General features: G+C 37.0%; 1 protein-coding gene across 3 annotated transcripts in view; it reads right to left on the bottom strand.

Moving 5' to 3' along the window:
• tenm3 (teneurin transmembrane protein 3) overlaps positions 1 to 26983 on the bottom strand; it is a 207255-nt gene that overhangs the window by 68223 nt on the left and 112049 nt on the right. For all 3 annotated transcript variants that reach the window (XM_059335424.1, XM_059335432.1, XM_059335440.1), the window contains 9 exons: positions 25927 to 26073; positions 22411 to 22541; positions 21167 to 21255; positions 17133 to 17252; positions 15921 to 16053; positions 14193 to 14321; positions 11346 to 11477; positions 8826 to 8961; positions 5717 to 5860 (listed from right to left, as the gene is read on the bottom strand). In XM_059335424.1, the coding sequence (XP_059191407.1) occupies positions 5717 to 5860; positions 8826 to 8961; positions 11346 to 11477; positions 14193 to 14321; positions 15921 to 16053; positions 17133 to 17252; positions 21167 to 21255; positions 22411 to 22541; positions 25927 to 26073 (1161 nt within the window). The remainder of the gene's footprint in view (positions 1 to 5716; positions 5861 to 8825; positions 8962 to 11345; positions 11478 to 14192; positions 14322 to 15920; positions 16054 to 17132; positions 17253 to 21166; positions 21256 to 22410; positions 22542 to 25926; positions 26074 to 26983) is intronic.

Raw genomic sequence — 26983 nt, 5'->3', positions numbered from 1 at the left:
AGAAAGAGGCGATCGATATAGGTAGTGTAGGCATTTCTGTAAACAGCCCTGGAGTTACAGTAATGCTTCCTTTATAAACCAGCTGATTATAATAGCTACAGGTCACAGGAAATTAATTTCAGGGTAGTGAATGATGCTTTGTGTATTCCATAGGTGTAAATTCTAGGGCCGGGACTCGATTAAAAATAATAATCTAATTAATTAGACGCTTTGTAATTAATTAATCGAAATTAATAGTTAATATAAATATTTGACCTGAGAACTGTGAGAAGTAATTTTTTCACATGGATATTTAGTATACCATTGAATAATGACTGAATACATAAGCTTAAGCAACAAAAATATTGTTTATTTTTGTTCAAGTCCAACAGACCAGTGCATTTTTTGCCATTAACCCTCAGGGCCCACTAAGGACATTTTCAGCCATTTCAGAAATTTTTCACTTGATTTTTGGCAATAATTTTGGCTGTGATACTGCAAATGACATGATTTTTGGAAGAAGGATTTCTTTTTTGATATATTTTGAAATTCTAATTTAATTTTTTCTAATGGCTCTATAATACACTGTGTACAAGCTTACTACCCTTTCGAGCCCTTTCGGGCTGAAAATGTCCACCTCCAAAAAATGCTATAAAAACTTTACAGATTAATATTTTTTTTTACTTTTTTCTGCATAAACCTCTTAAACAACTTCTGCCCTGCTCAAAACTACCAAACATTCAAAGATGTTGAGAATTTTAACCCTTTAAATGCCAGTTTGATTGCACAATGTCACTGTTTTTCAAAGAAAAAAACACAAAAAAATTGAGTTATTTTCCATATAATAATTAATTTTTGGCTGGGGCATTGGTTTTCATCACAGCCTTGGGTAGGTCAAAGATTAAGAACAAAATTGATTTTGATGCATTTTTAGTTTTTGTGTAGTGTCAGATTTAAAATGTAAAAACCCCTTTTTGGCCACTTGATAGCAGACATGTCCACTTCTAAATAACGCTTTAAAAATATTACTGAAATATATGTTTTTCCAACTTTTTGGGGTTAAATCTTTTGATCAACTTCAGTCCTGATAAAAACTATCAAATATTCAATTATTTTCAGGATTTTAACCCTTTAAATGCCAGTTTGATTCCATGATGTCACTGTTTTTCAAATAAAAAACGCACAAAAATTGAGTTATTTTTCATTTCATAAATAATTTTTGGCTGGGGCATTTATTTTTTATCACAGCCTTGGCTATGTCAAAGATTAGCAACAAAATTGATTTTGATGCATTTATAGTTTTTTCTGTAGTGTCAGATTTAAAATGTACTACCCTTTTATGGCAGACATGTCCACCTCCAAAAACACTATAAAACTATTACTGATATATATTTTTTTCAACTTTTTTGGGTTAAATCTTTTGATCAACTTCCGTCCTAATCAAAACGATCAAATATTAAATAATCATCAGGAATTTAACCCTTAAAATGCCAGTTTGACTACATTATGCTAATATTTCTTATGAAAACAAGATTTGCTGTGTTTTGTTAGATGTGTGTGTGTGTTTGCTGTTTCATGTTTCTAGACCTTACTGTAAAACTTGTAATGTCTAATAAAGTTACTCCTGTTATACAGAGCCATATATTAACTCTTTCAAGTCAATAAAAACATGGTCCCTCTTCTCTTACTACACTTCAAAGAGGTCACTGTGGAGAAAACAAAAACCACGGTTTGTAAGTTTCTGCACCTGGCTGGAGTCCTGTCACAAACTGTCTGTAGCTTTTTTTTTTTAAGTGCCCATGTTTTTATTGACTTGGAAGAGTGCATATATGGCTGTGTATGACAGTAGTAACTTTTCAAGTTTTACAGTGAGGTCAAGACACACAAAACAGCAAACACACACACACATCTAACAAAACACAGCAAACTGCTTCATAAGAAATATTAGCATAATGTAGTCAAACTGGCATTTTAAGGGTTAAATTCCTGATGATTATGCAATATTTGATGGTTTTGATTAGGACTGAAGTTGATCAAAAGATTTAACCCAAAAAAGTTGAAAAAAAATATATATCAGTAATAGTTTTATAGTGTTTTTGGAAGTGGACATGTCTGCCATAAAAGGGTAGTAGATTTTTAAATCTGACACTACACAAAAAAACTATAAATGCATCAAAATCAATTTTGTAGCTAATCTTTGACATATCCAAGACTGTGATAAAAAATAAATGCCCCAATAAATGCCCCAGCCAAAAATTATCTATTAAATGGAAAATAACTCAATTTTTGTTTGTTTTTTCTTTGAAAAACAGTGACATCATGGAATCAAAACTGGCATTTAATGGGTTAAAATCCTGAAAATAATTGAATATTTGATAGTTTTTATCAGGACTGATGTTGATTGAAAGATTTAATCCAAAAAAGTTGGAAAAAAATATATATCAGTAATATTTTTAAAGCGTTATTTAGAAGTGAACATGTCTGCCATCAAGTGGCCAAAAAGGGCTTTTTTCATTTTAAATCTGACACTACACAAAAACTAAAAATGCATCAAAATCAATTTTGTTCTTAATCTTTGACCTACCCAAGGCTGTGATAAAAACCAATGACCCAGCCAAAAATTATTTATTATATGGAAAATAACTCAATTTTTTTTGTGTTTTTTCTTTGAAAAACAGTGACATTGTGCAATCAAACTGGCATTTAAAGGGTTAAAATTCTCAAAATCTTTGAATGTTTGGTAGTTTTGAGCAGGGCAGAAGTTGTTTAAGAGGTTTATGCAGAAAAAAGTAAAAAAAAATATTAATCTGTAAAGTTTTTATAGCATTTTTTTGGAGATGGACATTTTCAGCCCAAAGGGCCTGAAAGGGTTTTACATTTTAAATCTGACACTACACAAAAACTAAAAATGCACCAAAATCAATTTTGTTCTTAATCTTTGACCTACCCAAGGCTGTGATAAAAACCAATGACCCAGCCAAAAATTATTTATTATATGGAAAATAACTCAATTTTTTTTGTGTTTTTTCTTTGAAAAACAGTGACATTGTGCAATCAAACTGGCATTTAAAGGGTTAAAATTCTCAAAATCTTTGAATGTTTGGTAGTTTTGAGCAGGGCAGAAGTTGTTTAAGAGGTTTATGCAGAAAAAAGTAAAAAAAAATATTAATCTGTAAAGTTTTTATAGCATTTTTTTGGAGATGGACATTTTCAGCCCAAAGGGCCTGAAAGGGTTTTACATTTTAAATCTGACACTACACAAAAACTAAAAATGCACCAAAATCAATTTTGTTCTTAATCTTTGACATATCCAAGGCTGTGATAAAAACCAAAGACCCGACCAAAAAAAATATATTATATGAAAGATAACTACATATTTGTGTTTTTTTTATATAAAACATCAGTGACATTGTGCAATCAAACTGGCATTTAAAGGGTTAAAATCCTCAAAATCTTTGAATGTTTAATAGTTTTGAGCAGGGCAGAAGTTGTTTAAGAGGTTTATGCAGAAAAAAGTAGAAAAAAATATTAATCTGTAAAGTTTTTATAGCATTTTTTTTGGAGGTGGACATTTTCAGCCCAAAGGGCTCGAAAGGGTATTACATTTTAAATCTGACACTACACAAAAACTAAAAATGCATCAAAATCAATTTTGTTCTTAATCTTTGACATATCCAAGGCTGTGATAAAAACCAATGTCCCGACCCAAAAAAATATATTATATGAAAAATAACTAAATTTTTGTGTTTTTTTCATATAAAACATCAATGACATCATGCAATCAAACTGGCATTTAAAGGGTTAAAATTCTCAAAATGTTTGAATGTTTAATAGTTTTGAGCAGGGCAGAAGTTGTTTAAGAGGTTTATGCAGAAAAAAGTAGAAAAAAATATTAATCTGTAAAGTTTTTATAGCATTTTTTTTAGAGGTGGACATTTTCAGCCCAAAGGGCTCGAAAGGGTAGTACATTAAAGTGGGCCCTGAGGGTTAAGTGTAGCAATAGCATATTTAGAACTAGAAAATTTCCTCTGGGGAAATTCTGAAAGGGCCACGGGGGCTACTGCCGGTGTGTACACTATGATGAGATTCTTCAGAGATTTCAAACTATGCCCTTTAACCTCAAAATGTGTGTGTGTGTGTGTGTGTGTGTGTGTGTGAGTGAGTGTGTGAAACATGTATCTGGAGGAGTGTGCGTGCTTACGCACGTATTTGTGTGTGTAGCGAAAATCGCATGAAGTTACCTCTGTGTGTGTGTGTGTGTGTAATTAAAATCACAAAGTTACTTACGTCGCAAAAAAATCGTATTCTGTAGAGAAAAGTAATAGCACACCGATCCCGATCAAACCGCACGTATGAATAATTTGTCCTGCAACTCTTCAAGGTGTAGGACTAGTAGCGGGACAAAAAAAATCTGCAGTATAACAGTAGTGCGGACTGGTCCCATACAGCCAGTGCTCGGTGCGATTGCCCCGTGGCCCTAAATATCTTAAAGTCTTGAAATCACAGCACAATATAAGAAAGAGGTGGGGTGCTGTGGTGGTTATTTCAATCTCAGTGCTGCTTTGTTTTTGGGATGATTATAAGCAAACCATTATGTAAGAAGATTGGGGTTGTAGTTTTTGTGTCAAAGGAAAAGTCACAAGTTGGACATGAACATCAGCAGTAAGTGTTGCAGTGAGGGATGCATTACAACTTGTTTAAGAATTGTAAAAAATCCAGAAATCCCGTGTTCCCACTCCAACTGTTGTAATGTGATGTGCCTTCAAGCAGGAATGTATAATATTCAGGCTAGTCGTAAAGAAGTAGGACATAGTAGTAGTCATAGTAGAGAAAATAAAAGGAATTAAATATATTAATAAAGGGTGATAAGACGACAACACATAATACACAAAAACAAGCAAGAAAAGAGAGGAGGGGATAAGGAGGAGCAGCAGATGAACGTCTGAATGACTGCGTGGAATGATGAAGCCAAATTGTCTCCCTTTCTCTCGCTCACGCTCACACATGCACCGAGATAAAAGGCTGGCAAAATACCACTGGGCAGCTGGAAGAATCTCAAAACACCAACAAGGAACACACACACAGACACACGCACACAGACACACACACGCACACAGACACACACACACACACACACACACACACACACACACACACACTCCTGAATTATTTTCCTCTGCACCGTTGACCAAAGCCTGTATGACAACAATCGTTTTGACAAGTGCTGAGATTAACATTCTTTTAAACTGTAATCAGCTTTGTCCCTCTTCAACATATAATTAACCAGTTAATGATGTGGAGAGACAAGGGGGGGGAAGAGGGAGAGAGAGAGAATAAAAGAAAGCAATGATTGTAAATATTGCTTTCTTTTATTATTAGTTTTTCTTTCCTTAATTCCTTTAAAATTAATAATAAAATTATAATTAATTTATTGTAAACATTGCTTTCCTTACTGTTATCTTTTTTTTTAAACTTCTGACGCTTGCTTTGGCAATATGTACAGTGTTACATAATGGCAATAAAGCCAATTGAATGTTTTCTTATTTTGAGCTTGTTCATAATTAATCAGTAAATTAAACTCTAAAGCTCAGCAGTCACATTTAAACTTCAAATCGAAATATTAGTTTTAGGTGAAACAAAAAATGTTTCAAGCAGTATTATGTTTCATCCCATTGCAGAGTGGAATGAAGTAGTGACAGAGGTGTAGTTTCACAGTGCAGGTGATGGTGTGGCCTACCGTTCTGAACGTCCAGGATGTGATGTTTATCCAGCGCCCATCCGCCCATGTTGGAAGCATCCAGCTCGTAGCCTTGCAAGATGGCTGTTCTCTTCTCCCACAGGATGAGGTCCAGGCAGGACTCATATTCAAACCCCACCGACACTATTAGATACAGACAGGACAAGGCCACTTAATCAACTCCTTCCTTTGACTTTTCTCATGTTCAAAACAAGTTGGAAAGTTACTGAAAGCAAACTGACAACACCACAGAAAAAATGGTGACCCCCAGAGTTAACCTCCATTTGTCTGCCATTGTTACATCCACTGACTGTTGTTGCTGCCTCACACACACACACACACACACACACACACACACACACACACACACACACACACACACACACACACACACACACACACACACACACACACCCTTCGACTTTCTTCTTTGCACTGGTAAAGTACTTGTCAGGCCTGTCTGCCTGTCTCCTTGAGGTACAACACTGTAACGCCAAGGGTGGGACACTTGCTGTATCAACAGGCGCGCGCGTGCGCACACGCACACACACACACACACACACACGCGCGCGCATACGCACAGACAGTGCTGTGCTCTGCCAAGTGCTTTTTCTGCCATTTCCATTGTGTGAACTGGCAGCGACAAAAGCTCTGTGTCTATTAAATTTAGAAGAAATGAAGATCTTTAGGGGAGGAGAGAAGGGAAGGTTGGTAAGAACTGATAAAAACAGAGGAGAGGGAAGCATGTTTGAAGATAGGGAGAAAAATAAAGACAAGCAACTGTGACACATAGAATGTGGCTTTTAAAAATGCTACAATTATAATACAAACATTACATTATGGGGTAATGATATGTAAAACCTTTGAAAAAAATGTCATGATAGGTACATTGGTTACCAAGTAAATACACTGCAAAAAAGGGGTGTCTAAAAACAAGATAAAAACACTAAATCTAAAAAGACACCAATCAATAAGTACATTGACAAGAGACATTTCAGCCAGTTCCATGACTGAGTAAAAATGTATTCAATATACAGTACTGTGCAAAACTTTTAGGTAGGTGTGAAAACATGCTGTAAAACCAGCATCAAGTCTTCTACACTGCAAAAAAGGTGTGTCCAAAAACCAGATAAAAACACTAAATCTGAGGGAAATGATCTTGCTGCATGGACAGATAATTTACCTTGACAAGATTTCTTAAATTAAGATGATTAAATCTAGAAATAAGCATGTTGAACGCTTAAAATAGGAAATTAACTCTTAAGGCAAGATAAATTATCTAACACTTCTAAATTTAAAGTTTTTTTTATCTTGTAAGAAACAAATAATTTGCAGTGTAGGTAATTATGATCCAATATGAAATATATTATATGAGTTTAAAGATGGGAACAGAGGAATGGCTGGTTTGCTCTGGTCTAAAATAAACTGTGCAGTTACCATTTGATGAATTCATCCCTCACATTCCTGCCACAGCTCTGATTTTAACAGCTGCCAGACATGCTCGCTAAATATTCCCGTGGTTGCGTTACCTTGTTATAACTTATGAGCACTAACTTCAGAAGTGTTACAAAACATAGCAGTAAATTATATTTATGTTCAAACCATTAGGCTGGCGTACCATAAGTAATAACTCGCAGAGGAGTACGTCTGCTGCAGAGGTGTTAGCATACCCATTATGTCCAAGCAATTTCCTTGTCAAAGCCTTTTGGCAGAACCTATTTGAACTGAGCTGTAGCTGTGTGCAGCTTTATGTACGCTCAGGAGAAGTCAGCACTCCAAGAAAATCCCTCCTCTCCACAGGATGTTGTCAATCTTTGACAGGGAGTGCCAACCAGGAGTTATTTTGTGTTGAACTGCTGCAATTTAATTGTTACTGTGTTACTGTTCCTGTACACATTAGTTTTTCTCTCTATCTGTCTTATACACTTTCAAATTATTCTGTCTGTTACCTCCGCCCCGGGGTTACAGAAAAAAAAAGTTACACTAATCAGATGAACTTAATGGATTAGAATTATATATTTACCTGTCAAAATTGTAGCCAGAAATGTTTCCGTTTATTCGAGCCACATACTTGCTTTTTACATAAATGCATACACACACACACACACACACAGACACACAGACACACACACACACACACACACACACACCAACAGTGGGGTCTATCCATTGAAGGTGGAGGAGTGCTCCATTGCATCTACAGATGTGTAACTTTCATTTCTGACAACACACAAACAATGCTTTAAACGAATGCATAGCATAGGAAATTGAAAATGAGTTAATCCATACAGATTCCATAACAGTTCTGTTGGTCAGTAATCAGCTTAGTGGGGGACAAAGTACACAACTTCATTACTTCAATCTATTGATACTCCTGGTCACAAGTGAAGGCAAGTAAAAGTCAGATTTTTACTTCAGTTGAAGCACTAAAGTTGCTTTTAAAAAATACTTAGGCTAAAATAATATATTTTAAGTACTTTTAGTCCTGAAGATGTCGCACTGTAATGGGTATAACTGCTGTGTTACTGTGGATGAGCTCAGCCCCGAAACAGAGAGCAGGAGATGCTGCAGCTTGATAATAAATTGCACCAAAATGTAGAAAAGGTACAGATAACCTGTAATATCAGAGCTTATTGATGCAACAGCCTTTGATAATTTCGCCCCAGGGCCCATTTAATACTGGGTTTTAATACATAGTGAATGGCCTTTCGCATTTTAGAAAAGAACATTTATTTTCATGCAACAAACCTTCTAGAAATATAGTGTTTCGAAAGTAAAAAGTCTATTTGTCTTTCAAATGAAGCAAAGTAAAACTTATTGGTTTCCTAGAATTAACTTAAAGCACATAACTCGAGTCAGCTGGATTTTGATCTGTAGCTTTTTGTGAAGGGAAGATTGTCTCATTTACTGTCTTCAGCCCTATTATCCTAGGAGGGATTTAAACCAGTGACCTTCTGGTCACAATATCACTTAATCTTAAGCTTCCCCCTTAAGCTGTCCCCTTTCTTCCATAGAAAATCAGCACAAAGCCTTTTACAAAGTCCCGGGGAGGTCACAATGCACAATTTAAATTGTTATTTTCTGTTTAGCTACTAGCAGAAAAACTCACCAACTGCCTCAGACAGTCCATAGACACGCTGGCCATAGGCGTCTGTCTTGTCCCAGATAAAGGTATAGGATAGATTTGGTTGGGCAGGGAACCATTTCTGGAAGAGGCGACCCACCACTGCTACCATCAGGTGAACCTGGAGAAACAGCACCAAACACAAAGTTCAAGAGTTCCACTGCTGTACTGATGCTGATTAGTTGGCACTCTTCATAGTGGGCATCTGTATTTATATACTGTCAGCATAACATAGTGGCTTTTATTTTTAATCCAAAAGAACCCAGACCCAGTTAACCTTAAAGGAAAAGTATGGGGGATATACCACAGACACATTTATGATGTTTTTCAAAAATACTACCCCTAAATGTCAAAGATCTGAGATGTGACATATAAGTTACACTGGACATTTATGGTATTTATGTTTAGATGTCTTATTTTAAAATAAAAAATAGACACATTTTCTGCTTACAGAAACACAAATTTTTCTTTGCATCTCCAAAACATTTCTCAAAATTATTTTTCAGATTTGTCTTTATTACTTAAAATAAAAAATCAATAATAAATAAAATAATAATTTGCCTTTTTGTTTGCATCTCCATAACATAACATATAAAAATTGTGACTTTAATTTGTTCAGGAAATATGGTCAGAACACGTTAAATGCAATAAAGGAAAGGGACAAGAAGTCACTTCTTGTCAAAGTCACATGATCACCACACCAGGGGGTTGAGTATACGTCGCTTAGGGATTTAATGAGTTAAGGTGAAGCATAAAGCTCAATATGGGAGATTCCAGAAGATTTAAAGTGTTTGTTACACCTGTATCACCATGGGTTCTTATGTGTTAATATACAACCTTTTATCATTTTCAATTTGATGCACATCTTTAAACAGTTGGGACAGGTGCAAGAAAAGACTGTGGAAGATGTGGAATGCTCAAAAAACACATATTTATCACAGGTTAACAGGTTCATTGGTAACAGGTGATAGTACATGATTGGGTTTGAAAGTGCATCCTCAGAATGCTCAGTTGTTCACAAGGAAGGAGCAAAGTTCACCATCTACCATCCATAACATCATTAAAATATTCAGAGCATCCACAGAAGTCTCTGCATTAAGGAGAAAAGCTGAAAACCAACATTGGATCGAGCTGCAAGCCCTCAGACAGTACTGCTTTAAGAACCAACATGATTGGATAAAGGACGTTTGTAACGCTTGCGAATGTAATAATGCCCATAAACGTAATAAACCACAAATAAGTAATACAAATCTGCAGTTTATAATATAATAATTCCACGAACGTAATACATTTTCCACAAACGTAATAGCCGCTGCCTACTACAAACATAACACGCAATTTCCCTCATAAGCAAGGAGAATTTTGCAAAGAATCACAAAATTATTTTGAGAACTGAAAATGAATGACAATGCTGCTTGCGTGCGTGGAGCTGGATTTTGCACCCATGGTCAGTATTAGTAGTGTGTATAGGCAAGTACACAAACAACAACTACCACAACAACCATTATTCTTTAAGTTATTACATTTGTGGGAACTTATTACAATACTGGAAGTTGAAGATTTTCACTTCCCCACAAACATAATAAGTCCCTGCAAACGTAATAGTTATTACATTTGTGGGAAATCTCGTGTTACATTTGTAGTAGGCAGCGGCTATTACGTTTGTGGAAAATGTATTACGTTTGTGGGATTATTGCATTAAAAGCTGCAGATTTTTATTACGTTTGTGGTTTATTAGGTTTCTGGGCATTATTACATTATAGGCGTTACAGACGTTGCTACATAGGCTCCAGAACTCTTCAGGAAAATGTTGAGCTGAACACAGTTCATCACTGCTTCTACAAATGATTACAGATTGTTACCAGTGCAAAGTTGGGAAACCAGCATCTGTGATGGTGTGGGGGTGTGTTAGTGCCCATGGCATCGTGGGTAACTGTCACAATGTGAAGGCACCATTAATGCTGAAAGGTACATACAGGTTTTGGAGCAACACATGCTGCTATCCAGACAACGTCTCTTCCAGGGACATCACTGTTTATTTCAGTTAGACAATGCCAGTATGGCTCTGACTACACTGGCCTGTCTGCAGTCCGACCTGTCTCACATTCAACATGTGTGGTGCATAATGAAGCACAAAACACAACATTGGAGACCCCTTACTGTTGAGTAACTGAAATCAAATATCAGACTGAGAAAAATTAAACTTCAAAACTTCAACAACTAGTGTCCTTAGTAACTATACACCTACTGAGTGTTATTAAAGAAAAGGTGATGAAACACAGTGATAAACAGGCCCCTGTCGCAACTTTGTTAGAGGCATTAAAATCAGAATTGTGTATTTTTTTTTTACAATAAACAAACTTAATCAGTTAGAATATATTGTCTTTGTACACTTGTCAATTTAATATATGTCAAAAATGATTAGCAAATCACATTGTTTTATTTACATTTCAGATAAGGCCCAAGTCTTTGTAATCTGGGTGTTAAATATAACTATATTCTCACCTTCATCAGGTTGAAAGGTATTGATGACTGTGTCATGGTAACTTTCAGGACTGGTTTATACCCCGCAGCTCTGGAGCTCAGGTAGATCAGGTTCAGATCACTGCCTGGTATTGAGGTTTCTTCTTGTAAAACCTGCAGAGGGATGATATAACACAGAAAACACATCAGCACCTCACACTATTTCACTATCTCAATTGATAGCTGATGCATATTCATAAGGAATGGACTGCTATAGAAATTAGCATGGGATTTATGTGGTTTGTATCTATAATGGTGTGTGTCTGTGAATATGGCCTTGTGTTGAACCTAAACAAGGTGAGCCAGACTAAACCTCCATCAGTAGGTAGATACATAAACACACACACAATTAAGAACTCTCAAAAAAACTTACACTTTTTTTTTTGGTATTCTCATCATAGTTTAGGCAGGCCATCATTTCTAACAGTTATGATAACAATGTACTTTCCAAATTAAATGCTAAGACACGATGACAATGCTTAATGAAACTGACAGGATGAGAAACGTGAGTAGTAAGAGAGGATGACAACAAGCGCAGAGTGCAGAAGTATCTATCATTGCACAGGGAAATTATGTGCATGCACATAATGGCAAGCAGAATAAAAACTAAAAACAAGATAAAAACACTAAATCTGAGGGAAATTATCTTGCTTCATGGACAGATAATTTCACTCTTAAAACAAAATAAATTAAAGCTGCAAGCAGCGATGAACTGGCCCGAGCAGAGTGACCTGACAATTACTTGTTTTTACCAAGATAAAAAAAACTTTAGATTTAGAAGTGTTAGATAATTTATCTTAATTTAAAAAATCTTGTCAAGTTAAATTATCTGTCCATGCAGCAAGATAATTTCCCTCAGATTTTGTGTTTTTGTCTTGTTTATAGACACACCTTTTTTGCAGTGTGGGCATATAAAGGCTGTCAGGCAAACTGCTAAATGCTAAAACATTTGACTGGTTTGGTCCTGGATGACAAAAACACGGATAGAAGCAGACCCTTTTTTGCAGCGTGAAGCTGTATTTAAGCCTGTGAAGCATGTTTACCGAGGCAGTTTGGGTAATAATTTTAGTGCTCACCAATCACCCCTTTTATCTCAAATGGCTTTGGCTAGCATGGGGCTTTGTTTACAGCCTTGCTGATCAGCTGTATGCTTGTGTTTCTTGCCACTACAGACTTCTTTTGAGTGAAGTCGCTGTGCTCCCAGATTTCAACAATTAACCTGCTGAGAGCAAGGTCCTTAATGCCCATAGAAATGATGGCTGAAACTACCGCGCAGTCCTGTGATGCCGAGGAAGTTATATGACGTAAACGAACACAAAATGTTTGCAATGTGTCATTAGTGGCACTTTGCCTCAAAAAATGAGGTGCTGTGTTCAAGTGCTAGTAATGACTTTCTTTTGCATGGTGGAGTGCTCTTCTTTTTTAGTGCTTTACAGGTGCTCTGGTGTCTTATCATACCACCATATTTCACATAAAATCGTACAAAGTACAACTCCAGTGAAATGTAATCCTGTCAGCTCTTTCTATAGATGTGAGAACATACATTTACATAAATTGAAAAAAAAGTGGAGCTGATGGAGAGGCCACTGAAAAATTCCATGCCTCCTATAATTCAGATGTTGTTGAAGGTTTGCTTATAAAAAGTGATGGCTGCAGTGAAACAAGACAAAATACGTTTTCATAAATTGGCAGAAAAGTTGGATCATTTTAGACATCTCATCTCTGTACAAGAAGGACAGAAGTAGAGACGATAAGGACGGTCTTTGAGAAGAGGACTCCAAAAAAAGGACATTGGGAAGAAACATTGAAGAAAAAATACAAAAACAAAGCTCCTCTGGGAATGATCCATTTAGACTGTTCCAGTGTTATATTTTTCAACTGCACTATTGCCTTTTCATTAGCTGGCCATTTGGTGTTCATTACAGATCCATTACATCCCCTTTAAGACTGGCCTTTTCGCTGCCCTCCTCGCTAATGGACTCAGCTTCGCCAAAAGCTAAGTAGCGGCTTTCCATTCGTTTGCTTTTGATCTGCACTCACACACACAAACTTACCTCACAAAAGGCACACATGCTCTCCTCCGTACACACACTTCCCTTTATCGCAGATTGTCAGGCACATACACACGCTTGTCAAATAAAGAATAATGATGGAGCAGTGGTTCCGGTTTGTTAAAATATAAAAACACACATGAAGTTATGTCATCTGTGTCATTTCCTCTGCGGACGGCTTCAGGCAATGTGATGATTAAGAAACACACAAATGTGCAATTAGGTTTAGAGGATATTAGAGGCAGGACACTGGGTGTTCCCCTCAGTTCCTTAGCTGGGCTAACTATGTGTGCATGTGCAAGTATGTGTGACTAAGTGTGTGTGTGTGTGTGTGTGTGTGTGTGTCTGCCTCTATCCATGATTTTGTCGTCCAGGACCAAACCAGTCAAATGTTTTAGCATTTAGCAGTTTGCCTGACAGCCTTTATATGCTACAGTGTAAAAAAGGTGTGTCTAAAAACAAGATAAAAACACTAAATCTGAGGGAAATGATCTTGCTGCATGGACAGATAATTCCACTTGACAAGATTTCTTAAATTAAGATTATTAAATCTAGAAAAAAGCATGTTGAACGCTTAAAATAAGAAAAAAACTCTTAAGGTTTAATGATTGATATCCTTATGTATGCTGATATTTTAAATTCCCCTTGAAAATATTGACAATATTGATAATACTGACCATTCTGATTCACTGAGATCTTATTTTTTTTAAAAGGATAGATATCAGCCTTGGATACTGTTCTACTTACTTAAAGGTATTTAATGTGTAATATTTATTACCTGTGTTTCAGGTATGATTGGTCCATCCTCAGCTGATCTTCTGTAAAACGTAGACAAAGGAGAAGCGACTATGACAGGACTGGGTCTGATGAAACCACTCAGGTCACAGCTAGGGATGTCATTTTCCTCCTGAAACAGCCGGACACAACACATCCAGTTAGTCTTTTAATTTACACACTGTAAAACAAGTCATTGTGAGTCAGATAGTGTATATGTCATATAGTCATATGTCATATAGTTTTGACAAACACAATGTAATTAACCTGATACCACACAAACAATTATACTTTTCCTTGTCTTTATTGAACACATCCATTACACATTCAAAGTGCTGGTGGAAAAAATAAGTGAACCCTTTGGCTGATGACTCCAACAAGAGCTAATTGGAGGTCATGAGTTACCAAACCTGGAGTCCAATCAATGAAATGAGATTTGAGTGATGTGTAGAGCTACGTTGACCTTTAAAATACACTTTTTGAGTTTGCTATTCACAAGTACCATCTGTTAATGTAAACCATGCCTTGCAAAAAAGAGATCTCTGAAGACCTGCGATCAAGAATTGTTGATTTGTATAAGACTGAAAGTAATCGCAAAGACCTCAGGCATTCACCAGTCCACAGTCAGACAAATTGAGACGATTTAGTACTGTGTCTACTCTGCATAAAAGTGGGCACCCAGCCAAGTTGACTCCAAAAGCACAACAGAGAAAGCTCAGTGAGGTTAAAAGGAACCTTAGAGTAACAGCTTAAGACTTAAAGGAATCATTGGAACTGGTTAACATCTCTAGTCATGAGCAAGGTTTATTTCCTTTGTCTGATCCATCTCAGCCCCATTAAGTTTTTTAAGTCATAAAACCAGATAGATTAAATAGATTGCATATCAACCAAAAAGGTTTACCGATGAAAAAAATTGACAAAGACGAAAACGAAGGACATTTTCACTGTAATTTTAGTTAGTTTTAGTTAGTTATCATTTTTTTTCTAAAAACTCTCTTTTTTATTTTTATTTCAGTTAACAAAAATGTTTTTTCAATTCTAGTTTTCGTTATTTCGTTAGTTTTCGATAATAACCTTGGTCACGAGTCTACCACACACACAAGATTAAACAGGCATTGTGTCCATGGCAGGACACCACAGAGGAAGCCCTGGCTTCAAAAAAAGAAAATGTGCCTTTTGGAGTGTCCCAGTCAGAGCCCAGACCTCAACCCTATAGAGATGCTGTAGAATGACCCCAAAAGAGCCATTCACACATTCACACACATCCTAAGAACACGACTGAACTGAAGCAGTTCTGTCAGAAAGAATGGTCCAGAATTCCTCCGGAACGTTGTGCAGGTCTGATCAGCAGCTACCTGAAGTGTTTGGTTGAGGTTATTGCTGCTAAAGGAGGTTCAATCAGTTATTAAATCCAAAGATTCACTTATTTTTTCCACCAGCACTATGAATGTTTAATGGTTGTGTTTAATAAAGACGTGAAATATTACAAATGTTTATGTGGTATTAGGTTAGCACGTTGTGTTTGTCTATACTTAGGACTTAGAAAGTCAGTTAAAAGTTCAACAATTGCATGATCAGTCAATGAAAACATCTTAAATTCAAAGATGAAAGCTTCAAAAAGGTGTTTAAAGTAAGTGGAACAAATTCAAGTGTTGTTTCTGCCAGGCAGTCACCAGTCTATGACCCTGTAATGACAAACAGATATATAGACGGACAGTAGTTCACCGCTCACCTTCTTCATGATCAGAGTATCCATCACATAGAAGACGTTCCATGGCACCCACACAGTTCTGTACTGAGTGAGGAATGGAGCACGCTCAAAACTCAATGTTAGAGATGCCCCACCATTGGACAGGAGATCGAACCTGCAGCACATCAATAACAAAAAACAAATAAATATGCACAGTACTGTAAGTCAGTGATTCCCAACAGGGGGGCGGGTCGCGAAGCCCTCTTGATTTTAAGGGATGTAATAAATCTAATGTGTTAAATATAGATGAGTCAGCATTTAATTAAATAGTGGGACAAAAACAGCTAAATAGGGGCGACATTAAACATTTATTCATTTATTTAAATAGAAAAATCACTAAAGAAAAGTTTAACAAAAAAAAGGCTATATCGTGAGAATAAGGACATGTGTAACATCCCTCCTGCAGTATACACAGGTAACCTCACCTCACGGTAACCTCACCTAGTGGTAACCTCATCTAGCGGTAACCTCACCTAACGGTAACCTCACCTAGCGGTAACTTCACCTAGTGGTAACCTCACCTAGCGGTAACCTCACCTAATGGTAACCTCACATAGCGGCAACCACACCTAGAGGTAACCTCACCTAGAGGTAACCTCACCTCGCGGCACCCTCAGCTATCGGTAACTTCACCTAGCGGTAACCTCACCTAGCGGTACCCTCACCTAGCGGTAACTTCACCTAGAGGTAACCTCACCTAGAGGTAACCTCACCTCGCGGTACCCTCAGCTATCGGTAACTTCACCTAGCGGTAACCTCACCGAGAGGTAACCTCACGTAGCGGTACCCTCACCTAGCGGTAACTTCACCTAGAGGTAACCTCACCTAGAGGTAACCTCACCTAGAAGTAACCTCACCTAGCGGTAACCTCGCCTAACAACAGAAACAGAGAACTAATGGAAAAATGGCGAAGCGCCAGGGAGACGAAAATGCTGAATATCTCCAAAAGAAAAAGAGAGGGTACCATGAAAGTCACATTGAGTTCGGCTTCATAGAAGCAATGGACAATGGGGGGGTCGCCAAAGTTTACAATGGTAAAAATGTGGGTCCCTCAAGAAAAAGGTTGGGAACCACTGCTGTAAGTGATAAATACCACTGCTGTCTATACTGCATATACACATTTCCATTTCTGAACAGTACACACAGAAGGTTACAGATATTGTAAATGTAAATAAATAATAGATAAATACACACATGCCATCCTTGCGTGTTACAGTGTATCCATGTTCAGGATAGTGGACAAACGTCACGTTGACTCCAATCAAAGGCGTTCCGTCAGCTGTCAGTACCTGACCGCGAATGATCGACACTAAGCTGGAGAGTGAGATAGGGAGAGAAGGAGGTGGTAGAGAGAGGTTATCTTCATTAAAATGCACCATTCACCATTTATAATTGAAGTTACCTTATATTTAAATGTAAATAAGTGAGAAAATTGAAATAGCTCCTGGTGTATTTGACCTGTGTCCCTGTGGCTGGCCAAAACCAGTGCTGGGAAACTGTCTTGGGCCAGACATACAATAATATACTCACACACTTACACACAGAGAGATACCACTGGGTTTCTTATCATCACTGTTTCTCCTTGTGAGGGGAATTGCAGAGTGCAGTGAGGCATCACTTGAAACAACAACTGAGGTGGTAACTGCTGAGCTGTGGGAGTGGGAGCACTGTAATGGGACACTGATGTTACTGCGGCTCTCATAGCATGCCTGCACATCCTCATCACAGTCAGATGCATAGTTTTACACTACAGCTCTGCTTTCAGGAGCTACATTCAAGTGTTTATAGTAATCTAATGGTTCATCAGTAATGACTGCTGGAGCAGAAAAGCTTTAAATCTGACAAGTTTAAAAAAGTTAAATTATTCAGTGTACCCATGAGGAAGAAAAACATTATGCGGAGTAAAGTTATCAAAATTGGCATCATTTATCACTACAACCATGCAACCGGTGCCAACACTGGCTGATATTATAGGGAAAGAAAAGAAAAGAAGCAGTGTGCCTGTTTTTATTTATGAAAAGTACAAGTCTAACTTTTTTTGCATGATTTGTCCTTGGATCCAGCAGACATGTTTCTCTGACCACCTCTTATCACAAATATGTCAGACAGTGAGGAAAACATAAACAGTCGGACCATCAGACAGGTTGTAGGTCTTACCCTTTTACCGGAGTAAATGTCTATAGTATTATTCTATGTAACAGAGTAAACTTCCTGTCAGGTAATCTGTGATCCAGGTGATGAAGGAAAAAGTTCATAGTTTAGTTTGTCACAGTATGTCAGGTTGGGGAACTGTGTTTCTGGGACATTAATGAGCAGCACAGGGGCTCCGCAAGGCACTGTTCTGGCTCCATTCCTGTTCACACTGTACACAGGGGACTTCAAATACAACTCTGAGTCCTGCTAAATCCAGAAGTACTCCGACAACACTGCTATTGTGGCGTGTATCAGGAATGGACAGGAATCTGAACATAGGGATCTGATAAAAGCCTTCAGTAACTGGAGTCACAAGAGCTATCTCCTACTGAACATCTCAAAGACTAAAGAAATGATCAGAGATTTCCACAGGTTCAAGCCCCCTCTTCAGCCAGTGAATACCTGTGGGGTGCTAAGTATCTAGGTGTATACCTAGATAATAAGTTGGACTGGTCCCTAAACACAGACGCTCTCTACAAAAAGGGGGAGAGCCTCCTCTTTTTCTTCTTGAAGCTCAGATCTCTGGACATGTGTAGTAAGATGCTGCAGATGTTTTATCATTCTGTGGTGGTAGTGTGTTGTTTTATGCTGCAGTCTGCTGGGGAGGCAGCATCACACACAGAGATGCAAGACGGTTGGACAGACTGGTCTAAAGAGCTGGTTCTGTGGTTGGAGCCAGGTTGGACACACTGGAGGAGGTGGTGGAGAGATGCACTGTCAAGATGTTCAAGGCCATCCTGAAATACCCGGATACGCTTAAAATGAGAAATTGACTTTTAAAACAAGATAAATTAAAGCTGCAAGCAGCGATGAACTGGCCCGAGCAGAGTGGCCTGACAATTATTTGTTTCTTACCAAGATAAAAAAACTTTAGATGTAGAAGTGTTGGATAATTTCTTTTTTTAAGTGTTCAACATGCTTATTTCTAAATTTAACAATCTTAATTTAAGCAATCTTGTCAAGGTAAATTATCTGTCCATGCAGCAAGATCATTTCCCAAGATTTAGTGTTTTTATCTTGTTTTTAGACACACCTTTTTATGCAGTGCACAATGAGAATTTTTGTAAACCTGTTTGGGATTTTTTTCAGAGCACTCTTGAAATTAAACGGGTGCTTCTTCCTTCAGTCTTAGTACACATCATTTATCAGTTTGTCAAAATCCAGGATTCTGACCAGATTCCCAAAGCCAAGAACTAATTCTGAACACTGGGATAACAGAGAGGGATCCTTCATTTGTGTGATTCATGCAGTTAATGGCATAAAAGGCACACTGATCTCTTCATAACCTGTCACTGGTTCTATTTTTCACTTGTAAGTGCATGCACATTATACTGTGTGTGTTGCTCAGAATCCTGTCTATGTGTACTGCCACTGTGTTTGTATCTAAAGTCCGTCTGTCTGTAAGTCTGTCACTAGCTAGGGAAATTAAATATATATATATAATATAAACTAATTTGTCTTTTAAAATGCAAAGATGCAATTTTGAAACACACACACACACACACACACGCACACACACACACACACACACACACACACACACACACACACACACACGATAATGTTTTGAGGTCTAATAAAACATTTTTATTATAAGGTTGCAGGCCCATTCCATTATGGAAATACGGGACATTTTTATTACAGGGTTGCGGCCCTCTGCTCTTATGAAACATTCAGGCTAGTATAAGAAAATGTGACAAAAGAAAAATGGCTGAACAGAATTGCTGTCATGTTTCTTCCCTGTCAGTATTTCTGCCTTTCACTCTCTATATTTTACAACCCTCTCTTTCTCTCTTATCATATTTAATGAATGGTATGTCGGAGGCTGATGTGGGCAGAATTGCTTTTGGCAAGTAAAAAAAGCCAGACCTGCATTGTGATCTCTGCCTCACTCCCACTTTTCTGTTCTATTCATCCAGACAGAAAGCAGAGCCAACTGCAGCTGCTCATATTTTGGTAAATAAAAGTAGGGTGAGCTATGACCTGCAGGCAGAAGAATTATGAGTCAAAACAATCACGGCTATAGAAAGAAAAAAAAAAAAGAAAAAAGACACCACTTTTGCATGATCCCACTATAATAAAAAGAACAGTGTCTCTGAAAGTAATTTTACTTTCTTCTTCTTTAAAGAACTGCACGTGGTTCATCCTGGATACTGTACTACATACTCATATCATTCCTGATGGTTATCATCACATTTTACATTAAACCTCTGAAGTCCAGCAGATTTTGGTTCAAATTTGTCAACAACCTATGCATTCTGTCTCTGTTTAGCATCTTTCAGTCTGTCCTTACATCACATGCATGGCTCCTTTTTCTCCACACAAACTTGGCTATCGATCAGTATTTCATTATTTCATTTTATTTTAATTAACAAAGTATAAAGCTGCCAGGAACCCAAAATACAAACAAAAGACACAGGTGTCTATGGAAATGTACCTTTTTTTTTTTTTTTTTTTTACCATTTATACACACAAAAACAGCAGAAAAAATAATAAATAATAAAACTGCAAAACAGTCTATTTGCATATAAATTACAAATAGTAATAGTTTTCATTGTAGAAAGAAAATTCATATTTTAAAAATGGTCTAGAAGCATAAATGGCACAATGTGAAAAGCTCCTATGATTGAACTTTCAACTGGCTTTCTCAGCTTGTCTACATATGATATATAAATAAAGTTATTACTGTAAATAAAACGTGTGTTTTCAATAAATAGATGGACTCCAGAGGGTTAAATAGAGATGTCAGAGTGAGGGGGTTGCCAATGGACATGCCTCTCGCTCAGTTGGGTCTTCAGTGCCTTGCTGAAGGGCACATAAAGTGTTCAGAAGGTGAACTGGCACCTCTCCAGCTACCACTCCACACTCAATACTTGGTCTGTTTGGGGACTAGAACTGGCTCAGTATGTAAAAGCTTAAGGTGAAAACATCTAAAATAAACTGTGTTTTTGTTAACAAGCTGTCTAACCACTAATGTTGCCCTCCTGATGTTACTGTAAGAAAGAAAAAAGAAACACAGACAGAGACACCATTACCTTTTATTGAACGGACTGTCTCCAGTGATGACGTGAGTGGATTCAGGACCAACTAAGAAGTGAATGCGCTGGTGGAAAGACCTGGCAGCCTGAGGAAAATAAAAGGAAAAACATATGGTAGCAGAAGTTAGCAGAGAGGGGTTAAAGAAAGAAGCATTGATCACAAAACTGTTATCTGGCTGTTGTATGTTTTTTATGTCCTGATATCTTGGTTGATTTCTTTTGTCTTTCCCATGGTGTTACACAAAGAAACAGTGTGTTTCAGGTGTGCCTTAAAATACAACCACAGGTGTGTCTCTAATTAACTCTAATGATGTCAATAAACCTATCAGAAGCTTCCAAAAACATGACAGCATCATCTGGGCTTTCCCAAATTGTTTCAAGGCATAATAATGTTAGTGTATGTAAACTTCTGACTTTGAAGAAAGTAATAAAAAATTCTGTAAAACTTTACAATAACCAACTAAGTGATGTTTATAGATGGTTTATAAACCAGTTATTAACCATTTACAAAGTGCTACACATATTAAATCTTTAAATGTTTTCAACCAATTTCTTAAAGGTATATGAATCATTTCAAAATCATTAACATACTTAATATGGAGTTAAAAATGTTATGAGTGCAACTAAAACTATTAATAAAAAAAACACAGAAAAAGACACAAAATGAGCAAAAAATACACAAAATGACCCAAAAAACACAAAAAGACATAAAATAACCAAAAAAGACATGACAAATGACAAAAAAAACAACACAAAATTAGCAAAAAAGACACAAAATGACCCCCCAAAAACACAGAAAAAGACACAACATGGGCAAAAAAGAGACAGAATGACAAAAGACAAAAAAAGACATAAAATAACCAAAAAAATACACAAAATGACTAAAAGTAACTATAAACATACATTAATATACCATCTAATTGTCATTTATAAATGATGTAGTTAGTTAAACATTAATAAATTATGTATTTACCATTCTAAATGGTCTATATACGGTTTATAAATGCTGATTAAACATTAATAAACTCTGGCATTTAGCAAATAGAAATAATTTTGGTAATCCTAATGGACCTAAAACGGGAAAAGTGATTTCATGTCAGACAATGAGAATGAATTAGTGACAGTGATTGTCTTTTTAGATAGTGTATGTAAACTTCTGCTTTCAACTGTAAGTGATGTTGATCTATACCAGGAAATTACAGTTACATTCTTATTTTGACTTAATTTCTGGAGTTGCTTACTTGCTGAGGAGCCAGTGAGGACGGAGACTGGCTCAGCACCTCTCCAGGGTCGGGTGACCCTTTGCAGTATAACTGGTTCTGACAGGAGGGCTGCAGACAACAGTCTGGATCCATACAGTCAGCCAAGCCATCTTCAACACACAATCAAAATCAATCAAAATCAAAATGACTTTATTTATCCCCGAGGGGAAATTCAGTTAGTCTGGTAGAATCTCTGTAAGAATGACACACATTAAGGTATTATTGTCAGAAACCTGAGTGGGGAGAGTTGGGACCTGACATGGAGGGCTGAAGTATGGAAGGATGTTAAATGGATGATGAAAAATTGACAGGTGGATGAGGAGTCAACACAGGAAATGATGGATGGATGCAGGGACGAGGAGGCAAGTGAGGGATTAGGATAAGCTTTGATGGATGAAGAAGATGACCACATACACCATATAGAACTGAAGCAAGGACAAGAGAGATACTATGTTGTCTAACATGGATGTGCTTCTGAGATAGAAATGAATACACTGAAAAAAGTGTAACATGCAGTTGTTCATTCAAGCTAATAACTGCCATTTAAAAGAGGATAAAATGATTGATTTGATTGTAAAATTCTTTTTGCATTTAGAGACATCAAGTTTGATTTATGCTGAACTAAATATACGTCCTAAGGACCCAAAACAAAGTTTTTGATTTATCTCAAGTTTTTATTTTCTTCTTCATGACCTGCAGGTAATATTTTTAGTTTGAGTGGAAAGCACTGCGCACTGCACAGTCAGACCATGTATGTAATATGTTGCATATAGTTCATATGTTAAAGATTTATAAATACATTTAATGTAATCTGTTGGCCAAGTGTCTTTTTTATAGAGTTTATAAGGTGGGAAACAAAAATGAGTTAAGTCAAATAAAATGTGAAAAATATATTTTGGGTATATGTAAATAAATGAACTGGTGTCCATGCAAACATTAATTCAGTTAAAAGTGAATATATTAGGTTGGTTCAATTTAAATGTATTAATTTGGTTCAATAACTAAAATGTTAAGAAAATAATTTGGATCAAGTCAAATAATTAAAGTTGAGTCAAGAGCAGTATTATTGTTTACATCAACATAAAATAATCAGGTCATAAGAAGTTACTCAATTTAGATTCTATGAAGTCAAATATTTTAGATGTGATAGCTGGACATCAGTTTTTTTAGTTTGAGCAAGGTTATACTTTTTACAGTGTACATGAGGGCAGAAATGGGAATAAAATGTAATAAAGGCTGTGATTGACATAGTATCAAAGAGAAAATGAGACTGTTCTCTTGTACTCTAGATATTATGATGAAGGGATAAAAAAGAATGGAAGAACAAAGAAAAAAAAGGAGTTATGCAGCAGAATTAGTATGTGAGCAGTTTGTGTTTATTGGGAGCTGCCAAGAAACATAAAGACAGACTCAGGAGGAAAGGAACAAGGACTGAGGGCTGCAAAGATGAGAGACAGGGATGGAATGAGAGCAAAAGAGAGATCTAGAAGGGAGGGATAAGTGAAGGAGAGTGAGTGAGAGAGGAAGAGGAGTGGAGCAGAGAGACAGATGGAGAGATGGAAGGATAGAAGGAGGTATGGAAGGTAATAAAATATGGGCTGCCATTTGTCTCTGTTAGTTTATAAAAGCCAGTTGTACATCTGGTGAACAGGCACCGGGGACTGCCATTTTACACACACACACACACACACACACACACACACACACACACACACCGAGACAAAGTAAGCCCCTCCTCTATCTGACTCGTCTGTCTCCCTGTACTTCTTTCCTCTCCATCTTTCCAGTTACAACACTGCTCTCATCAAACCTAACCCTGGATTTGGGGTTTCACACTTTTACACTATCTCAGAGCATTATTTATAGGGTGAAACTGCTGATAGCTTATGGTTTGTGCTGAAAATAGAATTTTACTTTTATTACTTACTATAGTATTTATTTCAATTCCAAGTCTCTGTATTCCCCCTGGAATTCAAGACATTTACCAATACTTTTTTTTCAGGCTTTCCCTTTCTCTACAGCTTCTATTTCAAAGATGGAACCGGTGCCTTTGGAACACTACAGCTCCTTTACTATACATTAAAGACCCAATCATGAGGTTGACACTACAAGTTCTGCATTACTGTGGCAGCTGAGTAGTCGCCACAGGTTTTCTTTTTCAGAGAACATGACAACAAACATTTCAAGACTTGGTCTGTATGTGAAAAGTAAAAGATTTCCATGTGATGTAGATTTTGCTGTTGCTTTTTTCATCATCCTGCTTACTCTAGACCAGGGGTCAGCAACCTTTTCTAACTGAAGAGCCATTGTCGGTCAAAATAAGAGAAAAAACAGTGAGAATGGAGCCACATACCTGATTTTGAGCCTTAGAATGGACAAAAGTCTACTAAGTCCAAATTAACATTAATAGTCGGTCATAATGAGCATTTATTTATATGATTTTGTCAGAATGCAGTGAGGACCCAAGTTCAAATAAGAGGCTGGAAACCAAAGAAATATTTCAGGAGATTTGGAATTGAAAGCTGGCCATGCTAGGGAAACTCAAAACTAGGCTTGAATTTGGCAAAATTTAGGGGTAACTGGGCGGGTCTGTAGACTCTTATTAGCTATAAAGCACATTTTAGTTAACTAAAATGTTTTTAAAACATTTTAACTGCAGTCTTTCATCTACACATTTTGACAGTTGAAGAATACAAATTGCTTGGGTCTACACCAATGATAAATTACTTTTAAAATGTAAAGAAAATAAACATTTTGTATATTTTTTTGTGACAGCCACAGGGAGCCACTGCAGATGGCCTGAAGAGCCACATGTGGCCCCAGAGCCGCAGGTTGCCTACCCTTGCTCTAGACCATAACAAGTTTATTTTTAAATGCAAGTATCTTTCAAACTAATCCTAGACCTACTCCAACAGCATGCCATGTGTTATAAGGCTGAACTCCATCCTGGATATTCCAACTTGTTAGCTGCTAATGGCTTGCTAATAAGATTTTTCATTGTTTTTACCATTTCAACAAATACTATCCCTGGTAATCTATTTAACCATGTATCTGCACAGTAATATCAGCATACCAAAAAAAAGAGTAGATCTTAACACTGTTAAAGTGTCTATATGGGTCCACACCTCGGAGTGTTAATTTAACACTTTTTCGAGTGTTGGTACCTTTACACTAAGTTAGTGTAAATTTGACACTATTTTGTGTTCAATTTTAACATTTAACGTTTAAACTTGAGGTGTGAAATACAGGATCAGAGTTTAGAGTAAGAAGTTCAGAGTTATTATTTAAACATTTACACTTACAGGTTTGATTTAGTGACACTTCCTTTTTACACTCGGTTTTGACAACAACTATTTATCGACTGAGAGTTAATTATAATGGATTAACTCTATCCAGAGTATAATTAACTCTACTAGTGTATGTCTAGTTTAACACCAAGAATTCAACTCTTCTCAATCTGCTGTGTGATCTCATGATGTATGTACACAAATATACCTCCTTCGTTGTCCTTGCCATCGGTACAGAGAGTTTCCATGGCTACGTGACAGCCGGCCCCTCTCCATCCTGACTGGCAGATGCAGTGCCAGCCACTTGCCTCCAGAGTGCATCGTCCGTTGTTGTTGCAGAGACCTGGACAACCCTCTGGGCACAGGGGACAGATACATCGTTAGAAAAGTTAGAGCAGTGTTTGTGGGTAGGATTGGGTCACGGCTGGCCATCAGGGTGTGAACTAGGCTTCAACCAATATACATTTTTGAAGGTAGATGATGATAGTTTTGTACTGGAGCTCTGAAAGATGAGAGTAGTCGATGCTTTTCACATTGGACCATTTTTAATGGCAAAAATGCAACATATTCAATGTTTCCCTCCAAACTGTGAGGAGCCTCTGAAACAGCACTGAGACCATCACTGGACAATAAAACAACAGCCCTGGGGGGACTGGCAGCCTCTGAAGACATGAGGCAGGGTTCACTTCAGACTGAGGGAACATTTTACAAATATAGACTTCAGCTACGACTTAGATGAAAGAAAATTTTTTTTTTTTTTGGTAATCTTAATTGTGTATGTAATTTTTGTTAAAATGTCAAATTTGTGTTTTACGAGTCCACACAGCCTAATACACAATTGCAGTCAGGAACGGAAAATATCAGGAATGACTGGTGTGTATCATTGTTGCCATAGAAACAGCTTCTGTGGCTCGTCTTATACTGTGTCTGAACACAAATTTAATTTTACAGGTGTTCGATGGCATACAAAGTCAATAGAAAGACGGTATAAGGTTCATATTTGAGTGACAGATCTGCACCGACCCTGGGGCGTTATGAATCTCAGACATACAAAGATGAGAGTTAGAGAGAAGAGAGTGCAGAGAAAACAGTGTCAGAGGCTAAGATGAACACAAACTCTGAAATCATTTACTCTCAACCCAACATTTCACTCTTTGTTTTTGTTTTGTTTAACTTAAATAAGACAAGTGAAAAAACAAAGCGTATCTCTTAGGTCTAGATTATTTTTGAAACTGTAGCACATGGGCTGTTTCCACTACGCCTAA

The sequence above is a fragment of the Centropristis striata genome, chromosome 1 (assembly GCF_030273125.1).
Source record: "Centropristis striata isolate RG_2023a ecotype Rhode Island chromosome 1, C.striata_1.0, whole genome shotgun sequence".
Lineage (NCBI taxonomy): Eukaryota > Metazoa > Chordata > Actinopteri > Perciformes > Serranidae > Centropristis > Centropristis striata.
The sequence above is the reverse complement of the archived record's forward strand: the minus strand, read 5'-3'. Positions and strand labels throughout refer to the sequence as shown.